Genomic DNA, 19,970 nt, shown 5'->3' on the forward strand with positions numbered 1-19,970 from the left:
ACATTCTAATGGGGAAAGGATCTTTATCCCATTCTAAGTGGGGTAGCTTTTCATTTAGTCCCTCCCTCCATTATTGTGGAAACTGGCTGGTGAGTGTTCCCTAGAATTCCAAGCAGGTTCCTGTCCAGCCCTATTTGAAGATGTCAGGGGTCTTAAAGGGCTAGGCTATCTGAGAAGTTACCTGCTTACAGCTCTTGGAGAGAAATAAAAATTACACTGTTCTACAAATTTTCAGTTTTTCTCAGTTTCTGAAACGAAATGTGCCGTTTCTTAATAAATTTAACATGCTGAATTCAAATATAATAATTCAATGTGTTAATTGGCTCTGGTTTTTATGCAACAGCTATTTCAATTTTCTCCACAATAGGTAATTCGTTAATGTTATGATAATGCGCCTAACCTTACTGCATGTATATAAACCGTGAATATTTACTAAATTTTAGTCAAATTATATTGCCAATAGTTTATACATGAGAAATATTTATTTAATTAGTCTATTGTTTATGTTTGTGCAGCAAGAAACTATATTAGTAGGCCTAATGCAGTTGAAAAGTCTGAAAGTTGAAATGTCGCTTTAATCGTGACTTTAGTTTATATCCTGTTTGCTTCTCTTTGACTTTTCTTTTGTATTCAAGGAAAGGATTGTCTCTTACAATGCTCCAGCAGGAGTCTGACAGCATTGACGGAGTCCATTTGCCTTGATATCTTTTTTCCATAGTGCTTTATTTACACACATGCGATGCATAACTACAGTAAAAAGAACAATGTAAAACGATGTTTAACGATACTGTCTCAGTCTTCAACTGACTGACCCTCACCGTCCAAAAGTCTGGCCTTATATAGGGCTTTCTGGCTTTTGCACACGGCACTAATACTGCGTCATCAAACTTTCTAGAATATTCTAGAATCTTCCATAGTGTAAGTCGCAACATGCATTTTTTCAACCATACATGATCACGTGATTGCTTATATCATAAAAACTAGAGCCAATATACATTTTTAAATGTCATTTTCGTTTTCAGCACCCCAAAATCACAAAAGAACAACTATTTTCAGGCCCGAAACTTTTTCTCCGTTGAACAGTGTTATTATTAATAACTAGCTGTACCTGCCATGCATTGCTGTGGCCAACCTTCCCTCCCTCTTTCTCTCCTTCCTTCCCTCTTCCCCCCCCCCCCCTTCTTTTTCCTTCTCTACATGTTTCTTTTCTCGCTTCCTTTGATCTTTGGTTCCATCCTTCCTTGTCTCTTTCCTTCCTTCCTTCCCTCCCTCTTTCTCTTTTATTTCTTCTCGCCTTCTTTCCCTCTGTCACTTTTTTATTTCCTTCTTTCCTTCCGTCCTTTACTTTTCTCTCCCTCCTACTCTCTTTCCTTCCTTCCTTCCTTCCTTCCTTCCTTCCTTCCTTCCTTCCTTCCTTCCCCCTTTCTCTGTATGTTTTGTGTGTGTATATATTTGTGTATATGTATATATGTGTGTGTTTTTGTGCATGTGTTGCGGATGAGTTTTTTGGCTTTTTAAGTCTCTTCTGCTGTATTTTGCAATGTTTTATGAGTGATGGTCACTCATTGGCCTGATAGGTGTATTGTGTCCAAATTTGGTGTCAATTCACCCGGTGGTTTTTGAGTTATGTTGATCCCACAAGACAACATTACATTTTTATTTGTATAGTTGTTGTTATTATTATTATTGTTATTATTATTAGCATTAGCATTAGCATTATCCTAGCTGGCTATGCTCCAACCTTGACCATATGTGAGATCAGGCGGATGCATGAAAGAATATACAATGGCTTATTGGCCTATGCATTTTGACTAACCCTGTACTTTCTTGGTCACTGAGCCATGACCGCCTGGTAGAGTTATGCATCTTCATGGCATTTCCTGACAATCTGAACTGTTTACAAAATATGTTCATTTCAGGATATTTATAACGGCCAGTATTCTTTAGTAAAGAAAACCTGGCTTGACCTTGATCTGACTTATCACTTTAACTTGCTTTCAAGTTGATAGCAAAACTTGAGATCTTACAGTTTTTCTTTTCAATGCTTCTCAGCTGACTTCAAGTGGAAAGTTATCCTGAGTCCCATGGCCAGTGGCGGTCCTTACAAGATAGAGGCCAACCAGTCCTACAAACAGGAGGTATCAAATGTGACGCTGAACGATGTCTATTTTGGAGATGTCTGGCTCTGCAGTGGACAAAGTAACATGGAGATGACTGTTTCCCAGGTGGGTGAGTCATATACAGCGTACAAAGAAGATGCTGTGCTTCAGTTGAGAATAGGGAACATCACCAGGTTTTAGCACATCAGTAAAGTATAGGTGGAATTTAGGACTGCAGAATCAATCTATTTATTTCATGACAAAAGCATTGCATAAATTAGTATAAAACAGTACGTAAGATCGTAACAGTAAGATCTTGGAGTCCTCATGGACAACAAGTTAAACATGAGTCAAGAATGTGATGTAGCGGCAAAAAAAGCCAATGGGATTTTGGCCTGGATCAATAGGAATCTAGTGTCTAGAGCCAGGGAAGTCATGCTACCCTTCTGTTATGCCTTGGTTAGACCACATCTGGAATACTGTGTCCTATTCTGGGCATCACAATTGAAGGGAGATGTTGACAAGCTGGAATGTGTCCAGAGGAGGGCGACTAAAATGATCAAGGGTCTGGAGAACAAGCCCTATGAGGAGCGGCTTAGACAGCTGGGCATGTTTAGCCTTCAGAAGAGAAGGCTGAGAGGAGGCATGAGGGACGTGTATAAATATGTGAGGGGGAGTTATAGGAGGAGTGAGCAAGCTTGTTTTCTGCCACCCTGGAGACTAGGATTTATTTATCGTGTAATCCGCAACCAGAACATTGTATTACATTTCTAACAGAACAAAACAAACAAACAGATTTAAAAAACCCACAAATTTTGCAAACTTGGTAGCTGATTAAATGTCCTTTGACCAGTATCTGGCCACTTGGAGTGCCTCTGGTGTTGCCGCAAGAAGGTCCTCCATTGTGCATGTGGCAGGGTTCAGGTTGCATTGCAGCAGGTGGTCAGTGGTTTGCTCTTCTCCACACTCGCATGTCGAGGATTCCACTTTGTAGCCACATTTCTTAGGATTGGCTTTGCATCTCGTGGTGCCAGAGCGCAGTCTGTTCAGCACCTTCCAAGTCGCCCAGTCTTCTGTGTGCCCAGGGGGGAGTCTCTCATCTGGTATCACCCACGGATTGAGGTGCTGGGTTTGAGCCTGCCACTTTTGAACTCTCGCTTGCTGAGGTGTTCCATCGAGTGTTTCTGTAGATCTAAGAAAACTATTTCTTGATTTAAGTCGTTGACGTTCTGGCTGATACCCAAACAAGGGATGAGCTGGAGATGTCTCTGCCTTGGTCCTTTCACTATTGGCTGCAACTTCCCGGAGGATGTCAGGTGGTGCAATACCGGCTAAGCAGTGTAATTTCTCCAGTGGTGTAGGGCGCAGACACCCCGTGATAATGCGGCATGTCTCATTAAGAGCCACATCCACTGTTTTAGTGTGGTGAGAAGTGTTCCACACTGGGCATGCGTACTCAGCAGCAGAGTAGCATAGCGCAAGGGCAGATGTCCTCACTGTATCCGGTTGTGATCCCCAGGTTGTGCCAGTCAGCTTTTGTATGATATTGTTTCTAGCACCCACTTTTTGCTTGATAGGAGACTAGGATGCGGAACAACGGTTTCAAAGTACAAGAAAGGAGATTCCATCTGAACTTTCTCATTGTGAGAGCTGTTTGGCAGTGGAACTCTCTGTCCCAGAGTTTGATAGAGGCTCCTTCTTCGGAGGTTTATAACAGTGGCTGGTTGGCCATCTGTCGGGGGTGCTTTGAATGCAATTTTCTTGCTTCTTGGCAGGGGGTTAGACTGGATGGCCCATGAGGTCTCTTCAAACTGTATGATTATATGATAAAATAATGGGACCTAAATAATTTTGGACCAAAAACAGGCAACAGCAAGCACATTGTCTATAGCAGGGGTCCTCAAACTAAGGCCCGTGGGCCGGATACAGCCCTCCAAGGTGATTTACCTGGCCCTCGCTCAGGGTCAACCTAAGTCTGAAACGACTTGAAAGCACACAACAACTACAACAACCCTATCTCATCAGGCAAAGCAGGCCCACACTTACCATTGAAATACTAATACGTTTATATTTGTTAAAATTGTTCTTCATTTTAATTATTGTATTGTTTTAAAGTGTTTTTTGCACTACAAATAAGATATAATAAGATATATGCAGTGTTTCCCTCTACCAGTTTGAGGGACTGTGACCTGGCCCTCAGTTTAAGAAGTTTGTGGACCCCTGTTCTGTAGCTTTAAACAATTCTTCCTCTGTGCATGAGGCAGGGCATTGTGGACAAGCATACAGATACCGAGTTGTTTGTTCTGCTCCACAGTCGCACAAGGTGGCGGGTTCTTCTAAGTGCCATTTTGCCAGGTTGTCTTTTGATCTGCCAACACCATTTCTGAGTCTATTCAGGGACTTCCAAGTTGCCCATTCTTGGTTTGCCCCTGGAAGAAGAGCCTCATGAGGGGGTGGTGGAGTGACATCCATTTGGGATTTCTTGATTTAGCTGCCCAGATAGATAGTCTTGCTGTTGCTGGTGGAACATTTAGAGGAGTGGTGGTTCTCATGAAGCTTTTTCTTGATTTAAGTCTACTGGGAGGAGGCTAATATCCATGTAGTGGTTGGCTTTCGTAGTGTTCAACCTTATTTATTTTGCAATTAGCAGCAATTTCCCATTGCACATCAGGGGGAGGGGGGAATGCCAGCTAGCTTGTATAGTCTATCAACAGGTATGTGTTAAGACATCAATAATGAAGAAGTAGCTATTGACCCCCTCGTGGCACAACAGGCTAAACAGCTAAGCTGCTGAACTTGCTGACTCAAAGCTTGGTGGTGCGAATCCAGGAAGTGGGGTGAGCTCTCACTGTTAGCCCCAGCTTCTGCTAATCTAGTAGTTGGAAAACATGCAAATGTGAGTATATCAATAGGTACTGCTTTGGTGGGAAGGTAATGGCGCTCCATGCTGTCATGCTGGCCACATGACCTTGGAGGTGTCTAATGACAATGCCGGTTCGTCAGCCTAGAAATGGAGATAAGCGCCAGCCCCCAGAGTTGGACATGACTAGACTTAATGTCAAGGGGAAACCTTTACCTTTAGTTATTGACAAGTTTGTATTCTATCTGAATACCAAGTGAAAGCATTTATGTCAGGTTTTACAATGTATTGTAATGTAATATAGCTGAGTCATGCACTGCTAATAGGCTTCTATTAGAAATACTGAGTCATGCATTAACTGTATATAGGGAATCATTTGGGGAATGTGTTCTGGCCTGGTCCAGGTGATTGTGAATGATGTAATCCTGAGTCTGAGTTAAGTTAATGAGTTGGGAACCCATCAGATATTGCTATGTGTAATTGTATAGAATTGTATATAAGGAAGTCATGTAGAGTGTATACTCTCTCCTTGTGCTGCGATACTGTTCGTCGAAGGCTCTATGTAATTGATTAAAAGAACCTGTCTGCTAAAACAAGATATAACTGTGTGTTGTAGTAAGTTTGTAGTGTCATCTAGATTGGAGGGGAAAACAATAGTAAAACTGACAATGGCCGGGCATGTGCTCAAGTGTCTGTAAAAGAGTTCCAGAGTGACTGCAGTCTGTGGGAGCAGTTGACTGAGAATACTGTGCAGGAAGAAGCTACTGGAAAGCGCTGAAGTTGTGCAACTGATCTGCTGCTGAATTGTGAAATTAATCTCAACAATTTATTTTACTTAACCTAGCCATATATTTCCCTATAGAAACTAACGTCCAGATTCATAAATTACATGGTGCACACATTTCATTAAAAAAAAAACAACATCCCAAAATCAAGACTTTTCATCTCATTCAATCTGTTTAGAAGGAAAAGCTTTCCAATCCTCAAATAGAAAGCAATCTTGTTTTAGTAAACCTCTTACAAATTGCTGCTTGTTATATATAAACTAGGAATTGGCAGGTAAAATGCATCCTAAAGATATGTGTTATTTCATTACTGGTTTTAAGAAACTAGGATTTGTTTCAAACCACAATTACTATTTTGTGCATTTGTGAACTAAACTCTCATTGAAGTGAACCCCAGTTTAGTCTAGTTTTGATCTGAGTGGCATCTTGTCCCGTTTCCTAGATATTCAATGCCAGACAGGAACTTGCGGAGGCCAAAAACTATTCCCTCGTTCGGGTTTTTTCAGCCGCTCTTGTCGAATCTGATGCAGAACTCGAGGAACTGGGAGCTATCGACTTGCCATGGTCTGTCCCAACAGCCGGTAAGAGAGTTTGTCATGAAGCATATCTAATACACTATCTGCAAAGATGTTTCAATATATATCTCAAAAATTGGCACCTTGGTTTGGTTTTTGGGGGTAAAGGATTCAAAATGTTGGTTTTCTAAAAAGTCGGGATAGGACTGGGGAAATGTTAGTATTTTATCTGTTGACTAGCCGTCCCCTGCCATGCATTGCTGTGGCCCAGTCTGTGTATATGTGTTTTGTGTGTATATATATTTGTGTATATGTCTATTTGCGTGCATATATGTGTGTGTGGTTTTGCACATGCATTGTAATGTATTTTTTTGTTTTTTGGCTTTCTTTGGTTTTTTCTGCTGTGTTTTTCAGCGTTTTTATGAGTGATGATCACTTGTTGGCCTGATACGTGTATTGTACACAAATTTGGTGTCAATTTATCCAGTGGTTTTTGGGTTATGTTAATCCTAAAACAATCTATGTGTAATATCAAAGTGTAATATCAAGAGAGCATATAGTATGCAATTTACCAAAATCCCCAGTGCATAGCTCAATTCAGTGGCACAAAGCAAAATCAAAAGGAGTAACCGCTCTCAAACTTAATAGTTCTAGGTCTGAGTAAGGGTTCCACTGTATATAGGCTTCAGGGATACATTCAGTGAGAAAAATTATATACTGGGGATTTTGGTAAATTGCACACTATATGCTCTTTCGATATTACACTTCGATATTACACATAGATTGTTTTGTGTTTGTTCTGATACCTACAAGTATTCTGGGATATTATATAGTTATGTTAATCCTACAAATGAACAATTCAGGGACCAGCCGTCCCCTGCCACACGTTGCTGTGGTCCAGTCTGTGTATATGTGCTTTGTATGGGTATATGTGTGTATATACTGTGTATATGGCATTTTTTGGCATTTTAAGGCTCTTCTGCTGTGTTTTTCAGTGTTTTTATGAGTTACTAGCTGTCTCCTGCCACGCATTGCTGTGGCCCAGTCTGTTGATCTGGAAAATAAAGTCATAAGGAAGTGTTGGTTTCTAATATATGTAATTCCTTTATGCTTGTGGGTAAACAGTATTTCTTGCTGTTTCTTAGTCAGTGTTGATGTGGAGAGTGTCTGGTTTGCCCACCCTGGAACATGCAACATATCATTGCCCTTCTTTAAGGATCCCTTTCAAATCTATGATACTATATCTCTGTGTGTGTGAATCATATCTATCTATCTCTATCTATCTATCTATCTATCTATCTATCTATCTATCTATCTATATCTATCGCTGGATGGCTCTTTGTCAGGAGGACTTTGATTACGTTTTCTTGCCCTGATGAAGGGAGTTGGATTGGATGGCCTTAAGTATTTTCTGTTGGTTATGGGGGTTCAGTGTGGGAAGTTTGCCCCGATTCTGTCATTCGTGGGGTTCAGAACGCTCTTTGATTGTAGGTGAACTGTGAATCTCAGTGACTACAACTCCCAAATGTCAAAGTCTAGTTCCCCCAAACTCCATCTGTGTTCATATTTGGGCACATGGAATATTTGTGCCAAGTTTGGTCCAGATTCATCATTGTTTGAGTCCACAGTGCTCTCTGGATATAGGTGAACTATAACTCCCAAACTCAAGGTCAATGCCTACCAAAACCCTTGATGTATTTTCTGTTGGTCATGGGAGTTCTGTGTGCCAAGTTTGGTTCAATTCTATCGTTGATGGAGTTCAGAATGCTCTTTGATTGTAGGTGAACTATACATCTCAGCAACTACAACTCCCAAATGACAAAATCATAATTTTTTGGGTGATGGTCACTCCTTGTGTTGTGAGACGTTTTGTTGCCAAAATTGGTGTGATTTCGTTTATTGGTTCTTTTGTTTTTAAGGTACTCATTATGCACAGAGCATATATATATAGATAGATAGTCATTCATTGGCCTGATAGGTATATTGTGTCCAAATTTGGTGTCAATTTGTCCAGTGGTTTTTGAATTATGTTAATCCCACAAACAAACATTACATCTTTATTTATATAAACTAACCCACTGATGCCTCAATAGCCAAAAGTGATAGAAAGAACAAAAAACACCCAGACCAATGTTATCTCTTCCATAGGAGGCTTTTCTTTGTAGTAAAATGATATGGTTGCACTGTTTACAAGAACAAGGTTTCTATAATACAAATAAAGTTCTTCATACTTCCTTCTTTGCTTCAACGCTGGGCCTCTTATGCAGACAAACAGCTTCACTCTCACAGAGCCTCCTCTCACACTAAACTTACACAGTAGCTTTACACAACAGCCTTCACACACTGGGGTCTTCTTACACCAAAGCTTCTCACACCAGGCCTTCTCACAGACTAAGGCCTACCTCACACAGAGGCTTCTCTCACAGACTAAGGCCTACCTCACACTTTGAGGCCTTCTCTCACAGTCTGAGACCTTTTATTGAACTCCAGAACAGGAAAAGCCCTCCTACTGTAAACACCACACCGTTGATCGGAAAACAATCCTTTTATTGTATTGTCGAAGGCTTTCATGGCCGGAATCACTGGGTTGTTGTAGGTTTTTCCGGGCTATATGGCCATGTTCTGGAGGCAATTTTTCTCCTGACGTTTTGCCTGCATCTATGGCAAGCATCCTCAGAGGTAGTGAGGTCTGTTGGAAGTAGGAAAAATGGGTTTATATATCTGTGGAATGACCAGGGTCATTCCCTGGACTCAAAAATCACAACAGCAAAACAACAGAGGGAAACAAACAAGCACATAAAATCACTCTCAACAAAGGATTCTCCCCGGGCACTTCCAAGCCATTGAATGCTAATCAAGGTGATCAGCTGAAACATTCACATTAGCTCCAGCAGACAAAAGTCCTTTGTCTCACCCTGGTCATTCCACAGATATATAAACCCATTTTTCCTACTTCCAACAGACCTCACTACCTCTGAGGATGCTTGCCATAGATGCAGGCGAAACGTCAGGAGAAAAATTGCCTCCAGAACATGGCCATATAGCCTGGAAAAACCTACAACAACCCAATCGTTTTATTGAAGATAATTAAAAAGCAGCAAGTAAAAAGCACTCAAAAGAAATAGGAAATTCCAATTAGGTAAGAAGATAAGTGGAGAAAAAATAGTCCAGAGTAAAGTTCAACAAAGTCCATAAAAACAAAGTCCACCCTTCTCTAATATAATTCATAAAACCAGGAAACATTAATCCAAGGAATGGATATGCATTCATACAACCGAAGAATCCAAACCATGAAACAAGAAATACTTAGACAAGAATCTTCCAAGCAAGGCTTCCATAAAACAAGGATGAGAACTACACTTGATTCCAAACAATGGTTCATCTGACTATATTTCCCATACTTGAAACTTTTATCCCCTTGCTAAGCTATCCCAAGCACTCAGAAATTGGTTTCACTTTAATTGAGATTCCTTGGTTTTTGGGGGGGTTTTTTTGGTCGTGTCAGGAGCGACTGCTCCTGTGTGAGATAATTGGCCGTCTGCAAGGACATTGCCCAGGGGATGCCCAGATGATTTGATGTTTTATCATCCTTGTGGGAGGCTTCTCTCATGTCCCTGCATGAGGAGCTGGAGCTGATAGAGGGAGCTCATCCGCCTCTTCCCGGATTCGAACCTGCGACCTGTTGGTCTTCAGTCCTGTCGGCACTGGGTTTTAACCCACTGCGCCACCGGGGGCTCCATCTTTTTCTGTTGGATTCTGGCAGACCGCCGAAGCCACTGTTCGGTCTGCCTGTTTTGACTAATCTCCTGCCTCCTATCTATTTGCTCATTAAGTTTTGCAGCTGGGCCAGGTGCCCAGTTGTTTTCAAGCCCCAAATCCTGGGAACTCTCCAGTAACATTTCAGGGAGTACACCATCATCCCCACACCCTTCAGAGACATTCTCATGGGAAACTAAACTTTGCACAGGGGTCTCCTGGTCCTTCTCTGCATCAGTATCATTGACCAAACCATTGCCATCTTGAAATTCATTAGCATCACTTCCCACATCCGAAGCACTCTGATCCTGAAACACAATCGCAGGCTGAACTCCAACACTTTTCTCCCACTGAGGCAAACTAACACAGAGGCCTACTAAGCTACAGGCACACTTGAATATATAGAACTGTAGTTTTTGCTGAGTCATTGCATACATATAACCATTTCAGTGCTTGACACACATTTTTGTAATTAAAAATACCTAGTTAATTTTTAATATTTCTGACATATGTTACCGACATATAGCAATACTCTGGCGTACCTGGATTTCAGTAAGGCCTTCGACAAGGTCTCCCATGACCTTCTGGCAAGGAAACTAGTCCAATGTGGGCTAGGCAAAACTACGGTGAGGTGGATCTGAAATTGGTTAAATGGACGAACCCAGACGGTGATTCTCCCCAATGCTTCCTCTTCATCCTGGAAAGAAGTGACAAGTGGAGTGCCGCAGGGTTCTGTCCTGGGCCCGGTCCTGTTCAACATCTTTATTAATGACTTAGATGAAGGGCTAGAAGGCATGATCATCAAGTTTGCAGCCAACACCAAATTGAGAGGGATTGCCAGTACTCCAGAGGACAGGAGTAGGATTCAAAACGATCTTGACAGATTAGAGAGATGGGCCAAAACTAACAGAAAGAAGTTCAACAGTGACAAATGCAAGATACTCCACTTAGGCAAAAAAAATGAAATGCAAAGATACAGAATGGGGGGCGCATAGCTTGAGAGCAGTACATGTGAAAAAGATCTTGGAATCCTCATGGACAACAAGTTAAACATGAGCCAACAATGTGATGCAGCAGCTTAAAAAGCCAATGGGATTTTGGCCTGCATCAATAGGAGCATAGTGTCTAGATCTAAGGAAGTCATGCTCCCCATGTTCTATTCTGCCTTGGTTAGACCACACCTGGAATATTGTGTCCAATTCTGGGCACCACAATTCAAGAGAGATATTGACAAGCTGGAATGTGTCCAGAGGAGGGCAATTAAAATGATCAAGGGTCTGGAGAACAAGCCCTATGAGGAGCGGCTTAGAGAGCTGGGCATGTTTAGCCTGAAGAAGAGAAGGCAGAGAGGAGATATGATAGCCATGTATAAATACATGAGAGGAAGTCACAAGGAGGAGGGAGCAAGCTTTTTTTCTGCCACCCTGGAGACTAGGACATGGAGCAATGGTTTCAAACTACAAGAGAGGAGATTCCATCTGAACATGAGGAAGAACTTCCTGACTGTGAGAGCTGTTCAGCAGTGGAACTCTCTGCCCTGGAGTGTGGTGGAGGCTCCTTCTTTGGAAGCTTTTAAACAGAGGCTGGATGGACATCTGTCAGGGGTGCTTTGAATGCAATATTCCTGCTTCTTGGCAGGGGGTTGGACTGGATGGCCCATGAGGTCTCTTCTAACACTATGATCCTATGATTCTGTTCTAGATATCTGTAGAACAGTTGAAAATTAATCAGAAGTAGAAAATTTTATCTCACTGTGCTTAGATTGCTCTATGTCTCAGCCTTATAAATGTTCTTACTTTATATTTAAAAAATTCCCAATTTAACAGGAAACCTTGGCCATGGAGACTTCCGCTACTTCTCTGCCGTGTGCTGGCTTTTTGGCCGTCATTTGTATAGCGAGCTCCAGCATCCTATAGGATTGATAGACTCCACTTGGGGAGGGACCCCAATTGAAGCCTGGTCTTCCAATAGAGCACTGCATGCATGTGGACTCTCAGTAGACACCAAAAGGTAAGACTAATAATAATAATAATAATAATAATAATAATAATAATAATAGGCAATGGCATCCTTCACTCCCCTGCATTGGACACATGTTTCCTCAACAGACTGGATGCTTTCCATCCTCACATCATTCTGCTTTCGCTGTTGCTTTACCCTTCTTTTCCGTCATGTGGTTGCAACACAGGTTGCTGCATGTGTTTGCAATAGAATCATAGAATCAAAGAGTTGGAAGAGACCTCATGGGCCATCCAGTCCAACCCCCTGCCAAGAAGCAGGAATATTGTATTCAAATCACCCCTGACAGATGGCCATCCAGCCTCTGTTTAAAAGCTTCCAAAGAAGGAGCCACCACCACACTCCGAGGCAGAGAGTTCCACTGCTGAACGGTTCGCACAGTCAGGAAGTTCTTCCTCATGTTCAGATGGAATCTCCTCTCTTGTAGTTTGAAGCCATTGTTCCGCGTCCTAGTCTAGAAGTGGGGAACATAACAGCACACAATAGCAACAAATAAAATGGAGAGCTTTGTCCAGTTCTTTCATAACTGCTCTTCCAAGCCTTTAACAATTCCACGTATTTCATTATCCAATATATATATATATATATATATATATATATATATATATATATATATGTCATTTCTCCTTTGCATTCAGCCATAACTCTGATTTTGCACTTTCTTCCTTAGCTTTCATTAGATGCTTTAAAGTCTACATTTGCAGGTAAGAGGGAGAAAGTTCCTTTTTCTGATGTGTTGTTGTCTCCATTTGGTGATCTAGAAAAAGTTTGTAGGTTTTCCCTCCTAAGTACTTTCTTATTTAGCTGCTTCTGAAACCCACTTTATGTTCACCTCCTCCAGCTGAGAACTTATCCTCCCAATTGAAATAACATCAAAGTGTATGTATTAGTCTTTACAATGAGTTCCCAGATATTCCTTGTAATTCAGGGTTTTAAAGTGGCATCTTCACAGTTGCAACTTGATTGGCATTTGGGGCTTACTTATGGGACCATTGCACCCTAAAGTACCAGTAAGGCACACAATGGGCATTGCTTCTATGCACATTTAGCATTGTATGAGTGTTGAATGAAAAGTAATGCCTCCACCTTTGTAGCACCTCAACAGATGGCAGTACTGGTATGCGGCAGGTACTGGCTTGTTCAGTAGACTTTCCTTTACAGTTTCATTTTGGCAGGAAGCCTTAGCATTGAACAGTTGTGTTGTTAAAGTGCAAAGTATGGAACCCACCTCCTTCAAGATGAACTGAACCAAAGATTGGAAAGGGGAAAAAGGTCTAACCAAAAAGGATTGGAGAGAAAGAATGCGAGAATATATGCTAATGGCCAGACTAACTTATAACAGGAGGAATAAGAGTAATGAGGACTTTTTAGAAAAATGGAAGTTGGCCATGGCATACCTGAATAGAGAGTCAGTAATATAGAGGAGCTCCATTAGGAATTTAGGTTTAAAGAAGCAGCCCTAATCTCACTAGATGCCACCAAATTATGTAAAGAAGCACTAATCCCACCGCTTGTCAACAAAATTATGTGAGGAAGTATTAATCTTCTTTATAGCCACTAATATTCTGTGAGGAACCTTCTTTTAGATATCAATTAAGCTGCCACCAATATGTTTAGAGACGCTGGTTTAGGTCTCTGTTTATCTTTAGTTGTGTTGTGAGGTGACTTTGGTAGTGTGGAATGCACCAAGCATGACAGCAATCGAGGAGGCAGGTTTGAAATATAAAGAGAACAAGTTTTATTGTTAACAGAACGTAATTGTTGCAGTTTTGAGAATTTGAACTTGGCACAAGGCTTGATGTTACAAAATGGCTGGTTTGAGATACATGCTTCTGATGATACAATTCTACAAACTTCTTCTTAGTGAAGTGCTTATACTACTTCAGAGTTCCCTATTGTGAATGTCCACACTGTTTGCCCTATACTCGGAACAAACCACTGATCACCAGTCTTTCCTTACTGGCAATCCTGAAAACCCCCTCTGTTAGATTCCTTTAACCTAAGCAATCTAACAAGGTAACACCTTCAGCTCTCTTGCTGAAGAAATATTCACAAATTCTAGGAACTACTGAATTCTCACAGCTTCACAACAGAGCCCTAACTGGCTATCCTCTTCCCCGGGTCTCTTCCACCGGACTGGAGCTTAACTGCCACTTTCAAACCTTTTCCTCCTTAAGCTCCGCCCACCTCCTCTGAGGCTTTGTCTTGTCACCATGGCAACCTATCCCTCACAGCTAGGCCATGGCAATAAATGTAATACATAAATACAGTTTAATAAACACTCTATAATAAACATTTCTCTACACCTTCCCCCCCAGAAAAATATTTTTGCACATTTCTTAATCCTAGAATAGCAAAAATAATCCTACATAACATTTAACAATAAATATACATATATCAATTCTGAAAGGGAAACGCATCATAGTTAGGTACATTTCAACTATACATATATACAAACCTTTAACCTATGGAATCCTTGATAAGGCGTCCGCAACTACATTTTGTTTACCTGAAACATGTTTTATGTCAAATATGAAATCTTGTAAACCCAAACTCCATCTTAACAGTTTGTTATTGGTACCTTTTACATTATCTAGCCATCGTAAGGGAGCATGGTCTGTTTGCAAAGTAAATTTCCTACCCCACAAATACGGTTTCAGTTTCTTGACTGACCAGATAATGGCATAGCATTCTTTCTCAATTGTTGACATACTATACTCATTAGAATGCCATTTTTTACTTAAGAACAATAGGGGTCTGTCTTCTCCTTCTACATCCAATTGGCTTAGGACAGCTCCAAGCCCAGTATCTGAAGCATCACACGTCAAAATAAAGGGCTTGTCAAAATCTGGTGCCATTAGGACAGAATCTGAAGTAATGGATTTCTTCAATTGATCCATGGCAGTCTGACAATTTGGAGTCCAAATTACCTGGTTCGGGTTCTTCTTTTTTGTAAGATCCGAAAGAGGGGCTGCCAGATTACTAAAGGATGGGATAAATTTTCGATAGTAACCCGCCAATCCAAGGAATGCCCTAACCTGTTTTTTCGTTTTGGGCACTGGCCACTGGTGTATAACTGCCACTTTAGTAGGATCAGGTCGAATATGACCTCCTCCCACTAAATGTCCTAAATATTTGGTAACCTTATATCCTATCCTACACTTGGAAGCTTTAACGGTTAACCCTGCTTCCCTCAACCTGTTTAGCACCAGATCTAAATGATTAAGGTGATCTCTCCATGAATTACTAAAAATCCCTATATCATCAATATAGGCTACACAGAAAGACCCCAGTCCACTCAAAACACTGTCCACTAATCTTTGAAATGTGGCCGGGCTATTTTTTAGGCCAAAAGGAAGGACATAAAATTCAAATAATCGATTTTGGGTCCGGAAAGCGGTCTTGTGACGGTCTTGTGGTGCCATGGGCACTTGCCAAAACCCCTTGGTCAAATCAATGCTACTAATAAAGTTGGCCTTCCCCATCCTTTCCAGTAGATCGTCTAAACGTGGCATAGGATAGGTGTCCGTCTGGGTCACTTTATTTAACCTCCTATAGTCTACACAAAACCTAATTGTTTTGTCAGGCTTCTGCACTAAAACTATAGGTGAAGCCCAAGAGCTAACCGATGGAGCAATAATCCCTAGGTCCAACATTTCCCTAATTTCTTTTTCAATACATTCATTAATTCTCCCCGTAACCCTGTAGGGTGGAGATACAATAGGAGTAGCATCACCGGTGTTTATTCGATGCTGGACTCCTTGGACCTTTCCTGGCAAGTCCGAAAATATGTCCCTATATTTATTTAAAACCTCTACAACCTCTCTTTTCTGAGGTAGGGACAATTCTACATTCATATCTACCCGATCTACATTCCTGAACTGTTCACGATCACCCTCCCAAAAAGAAAAGGGACCGGATTCCTCTTCTGAAACAACAAAACATACATTTGCAGATCTTACAACATAAGGCTTCAACATATTTACATGGACTCTTCTCTCTACATTGGATTGTTCATCAAAAATATCATAGTTTATGTGGTTGTGTCTTCTGATGACCTTCCATGGTCCAGACCAATCCAATTGAAGCTTGTTGGCCTTGTTGGGAGATAAAAATAAAACTTCATCTCCGATGTCGAAGACCTTTGGCTTAGCAGTAGAGTCATAATAGTCTTTCTGTTTCTGCTGAGCCGCAAGCAAATGTTCTTGAGCAACGTCTCTAGCCAGCTGCATTGTTGCTTGAAGATCTCTTAAATACTCCGTCACTGGAACAGGATCCTTCGCCGGACTTTCTTCCCAATATTCTCTCAACAGATCTAACGGACCACGAGCTTTCCTTCCATACAGCAATTCAAATGGACTGTAGCCGGTGCTGTCATGAGGGACGGTCCTGTAGGCGAACAGCAGTTGTTGTAACTTGACGTCCCAGTCATAAGGCCTTTCCTGACTGTAAGACTTTATCATTTTGACTAAAGTCTTGTTCATATTCTCAACCAGTCCATTTGTCTGCGGATGATATGCTGTGGAAGTCAGGTGTCTAATTCCACATAACTCCAGCAACTTCGACAGAAGCTTGGAAGTAAACTGGGTTCCCAAGTCCGAGACCAGTTCTCTGGGATATCCAGTTCTTCCCCAAATGGACAGCAGGGCATTTGCAATTGTAGTTGTTTCGATGTTAGTCAGAGCTACAGCCTCTGGATATCTTGTGGCGTAGTCAATCATGGTTAAAATGTAATGGTAACCACGTCTGCTTGGTTTACAGAGAGGACCTACAATGTCAATGCCTACTCTGTAAAATGGTTCCCCAATTATTGGCATAGGGATCAATGGAGCTTTAACTTTATCCCTTCCAGTGCTCAATCTCTGGCAGATGTCACAGGATTGGCAAAACTCTTTGATCCTCTGGAACATGCCAGGCCAATAAAAGTTTTTAGTGATCCTTTTCGTGGTTTTTCTTATGCCCAAATGTCCACCTTGAGGGTTTTCGTGTGCCACCCTCATCAGCTGTTCTCTAAAACCTTGAGGCACTACAATTTGACTACATGTCACTGATCTTTCTGTCGAGTTTACACTTTTGGATTCCCTATATAGGACACCATTCTTCAGTATAAACTCGGAGGGCTGTTCTTCTGGCAATACTGTGGGGTTTTGAGCTAAAGCAAATAGAGGCTTCAGAGATCCATCGGCTCTCTGTTCCTGCCGAATCTCCTCAACTCCTCCCGTCTTCTTAACAAGCTCAGCCACTGTAGCGCTGGTTTCTGGACTCTCGTCCCCATCTTGTTGTATGGCAAAACACAGGGCTTTCTGTTCAGGGCTTTCATTGTTACATTCTTTCTCCCCACACGCCATCTTACAGAATTTAATCTCCTCAGCCAAATCATTTCCAATTAAACATTGATATGGTATGTCAGGACTGACTGCAAAATCCCACATACCCTTCCATCCTTTATATTCTATTGGCAAGGTCACCACGGGTGTCGGGATCGCGGGACCTAAACCTTTTAATTTTATTTCAGAGGTTGGCTGTTGAAATTTCTGAGGTATTATTTTAGGGTGCGCGATGCATACTTCGGAACCTGTATCTCTGAGTCCTTTCCTGTCTTTGTGATCAATAGAAATGGTTTCTAAGTAGTCCTTAGATGGGCTGCCTGACAGGATAAACAGACATTGTTTCTCTTGAGGCTCTGAGCTTGAACTCTCCTTTGAAACAGTATCTGCTTCTGCCCTTGGTGTTTCTTTCATTTTATTCACAAAGAGGGTTGTTTTCTCTTTCCTTAACAAGGGACATTGATATTTTAAATGATTCCATTCTCCACATTGAAAGCACCGTCGTTTTACCTCAGGAGCAGTTGGTCTTATTACACTCTGCCTCCTATAGGGGGTGTCTTCTATGTCAGCACCCTTTTCTTGCTGTGGGCGCTTTTGTTGTGAATAAAATGGCTGCCTGTTTGTTCTTTTGTCCCCTGGCAGATCTTCTCTTTTAAATCCTTCTTTCAAGGTTGTTATTTGATCTGCCATACCCGCTGCCTCTACAATCGTGGATGGCTTGCGATCTTGAATCACCCAACGAATTTCATAAGGAACTAATTGGAAAAATTGTTCCAATTTCAAAAGTTCCCTCAGCTGTTGATAATCTTCTACCTCAGACGTCTTTATCCAACTATCGAACAGTTGAGACAATCTAGAGGCCACCTGAGCAAAACTTTGAGTTTTATCTTTCTTTAAGGATCTGAACTTAAATCTATAATATTCCGGAGTCAATCTAAACTCTTGTTGAATCTGTTTCTTAAACAGATCATAGTCTCTATAAGATTCTTCAGGCAACTGTCCATAAATCTGCAAAAGTTTCCCACTTATCTGTGGCCTAAGGTATGTCATCCATTTTTCCTTGGCCACTCCAAAATCACGACAACATCTTTCAAAAGATATTAGGAATTTCTCTGGACAATCCTCCTTGGTATATTTTGGGAATTTCTTCATCAAATCTGGGGTATCCCCTCCAGATCTCCCTTCCTGAACATCACTGGATGTTTGAGACAAAGCCAATCTTTGTTTCTCTAGCTCAAACTCCATTCTCTTCAATTCTAACTCCCGTTCAAATTCTCTCACTCTTTGTCTTTCTTCAAACTCTCTTTGTTTAGCCTCTCTCTCCATCTCCAATTGTTTTTCCTCCATCTCCAATCGTCTCATCTCTAATCGTTTTTCCTCCATCTCCAGTTTGTATTTATAAGCCATTTCTGACATAGGCACTAACTCTGTCTCTGACCCAGAGCTCGAACTTTCTCCTTGGTCTCCCTCTCTTTCTTCAGCCAGCTTTCTCTGTCGCCTGGTAGCCATTTTTCAGCAACTTTTACCTCACAACTTATTTTAAAATTAAACTTAAGGCACTCGATTAGTTGTTACACGAATCCCGTCGTCTGCCACCAAAAAATGTAAAGAAGCAGCCCTAATCTCACTAGATGCCACCAAATTATGTAAAGAAGCACTAATCCCACCGCTTGTCAACAAAATTATGTGAGGAAGTATTAATCTTCTTTATAGCCACTAATATTCTGTGAGGAACCTTCTTTTAGATATCAATTAAGCTGCCACCAATATGTTTAGAGACGCTGGTTTAGGTCTCTGTTTATCTTTAGTTGTGTTGTGAGGTGACTTTGGTAGTGTGGAATGCACCAAGCATGACAGCAATCGAGGAGGCAGGTTTGAAATATAAAGAGAACAAGTTTTATTGTTAACAGAACGTAATTGTTGCAGTTTTGAGAATTTGAACTTGGCACAAGGCTTGATGTTACAAAATGGCTGGTTTGAGATACATGCTTCTGATGATACAATTCTACAAACTTCTTCTTAGTGAAGTGCTTATACTACTTCAGAGTTCCCTATTGTGAATGTCCACACTGTTTGCCCTATACTCGGAACAAACCACTGATCACCAGTCTTTCCTTACTGGCAATCCTGAAAACCCCCTCTGTTAGATTCCTTTAACCTAAGCAATCTAACAAGGTAACACCTTCAGCTCTCTTGCTGAAGAAATATTCACAAATTCTAGGAACTACTGAATTCTCACAGCTTCACAACAGAGCCCTAACTGGCTATCCTCTTCCCCGGGTCTCTTCCACCGGACTGGAGCTTAACTGCCACTTTCAAACCTTTTCCTCCTTAAGCTCCGCCCACCTCCTCTGAGGCTTTGTCTTGTCACCATGGCAACCTATCCCTCACAGCTAGGCCATGGCAATAAATGTAATACATAAATACAGTTTAATAAACACTCTATAATAAACATTTCTCTACAACCATGAATAAGGATAGATAAATAGTAGGGCTGGGCGGTTTCGTTTCGTTAATTCGTAATTCGTTAAAAATTCGTTATTTTTTTTGTTAACGAAGCGATAACGAACCATTCTGGAGCAGCTTAAAAACGAAACGAATTTTTCAAT

General features: G+C 41.2%; 1 protein-coding gene across 2 annotated transcripts in view; it reads left to right on the top strand.

The window, feature by feature from the left end:
* SIAE (sialic acid acetylesterase) overlaps positions 1-19,970 on the top strand; it is a 41,046-nt gene that overhangs the window by 6,717 nt on the left and 14,359 nt on the right. The window contains exons 3-5 of one of the 2 annotated variants that reach the window (XM_060787565.2): positions 2,053-2,225; positions 6,187-6,325; positions 12,705-12,738. In XM_060787565.2, the coding sequence (XP_060643548.2) occupies positions 2,053-2,225; positions 6,187-6,325; positions 12,705-12,738 (346 nt within the window). Of the gene's footprint in view, positions 1-2,052; positions 2,226-6,186; positions 6,326-11,841; positions 12,026-12,704; positions 12,739-19,970 lie in introns of both variants that reach the window. The other variant, XM_060787564.2, reaches the window with a different exon arrangement.

This window comes from Anolis sagrei, chromosome 7 (assembly GCF_037176765.1).
Source record: "Anolis sagrei isolate rAnoSag1 chromosome 7, rAnoSag1.mat, whole genome shotgun sequence".
NCBI classification, from domain to species: Eukaryota; Metazoa; Chordata; class Lepidosauria; order Squamata; family Dactyloidae; genus Anolis; species Anolis sagrei.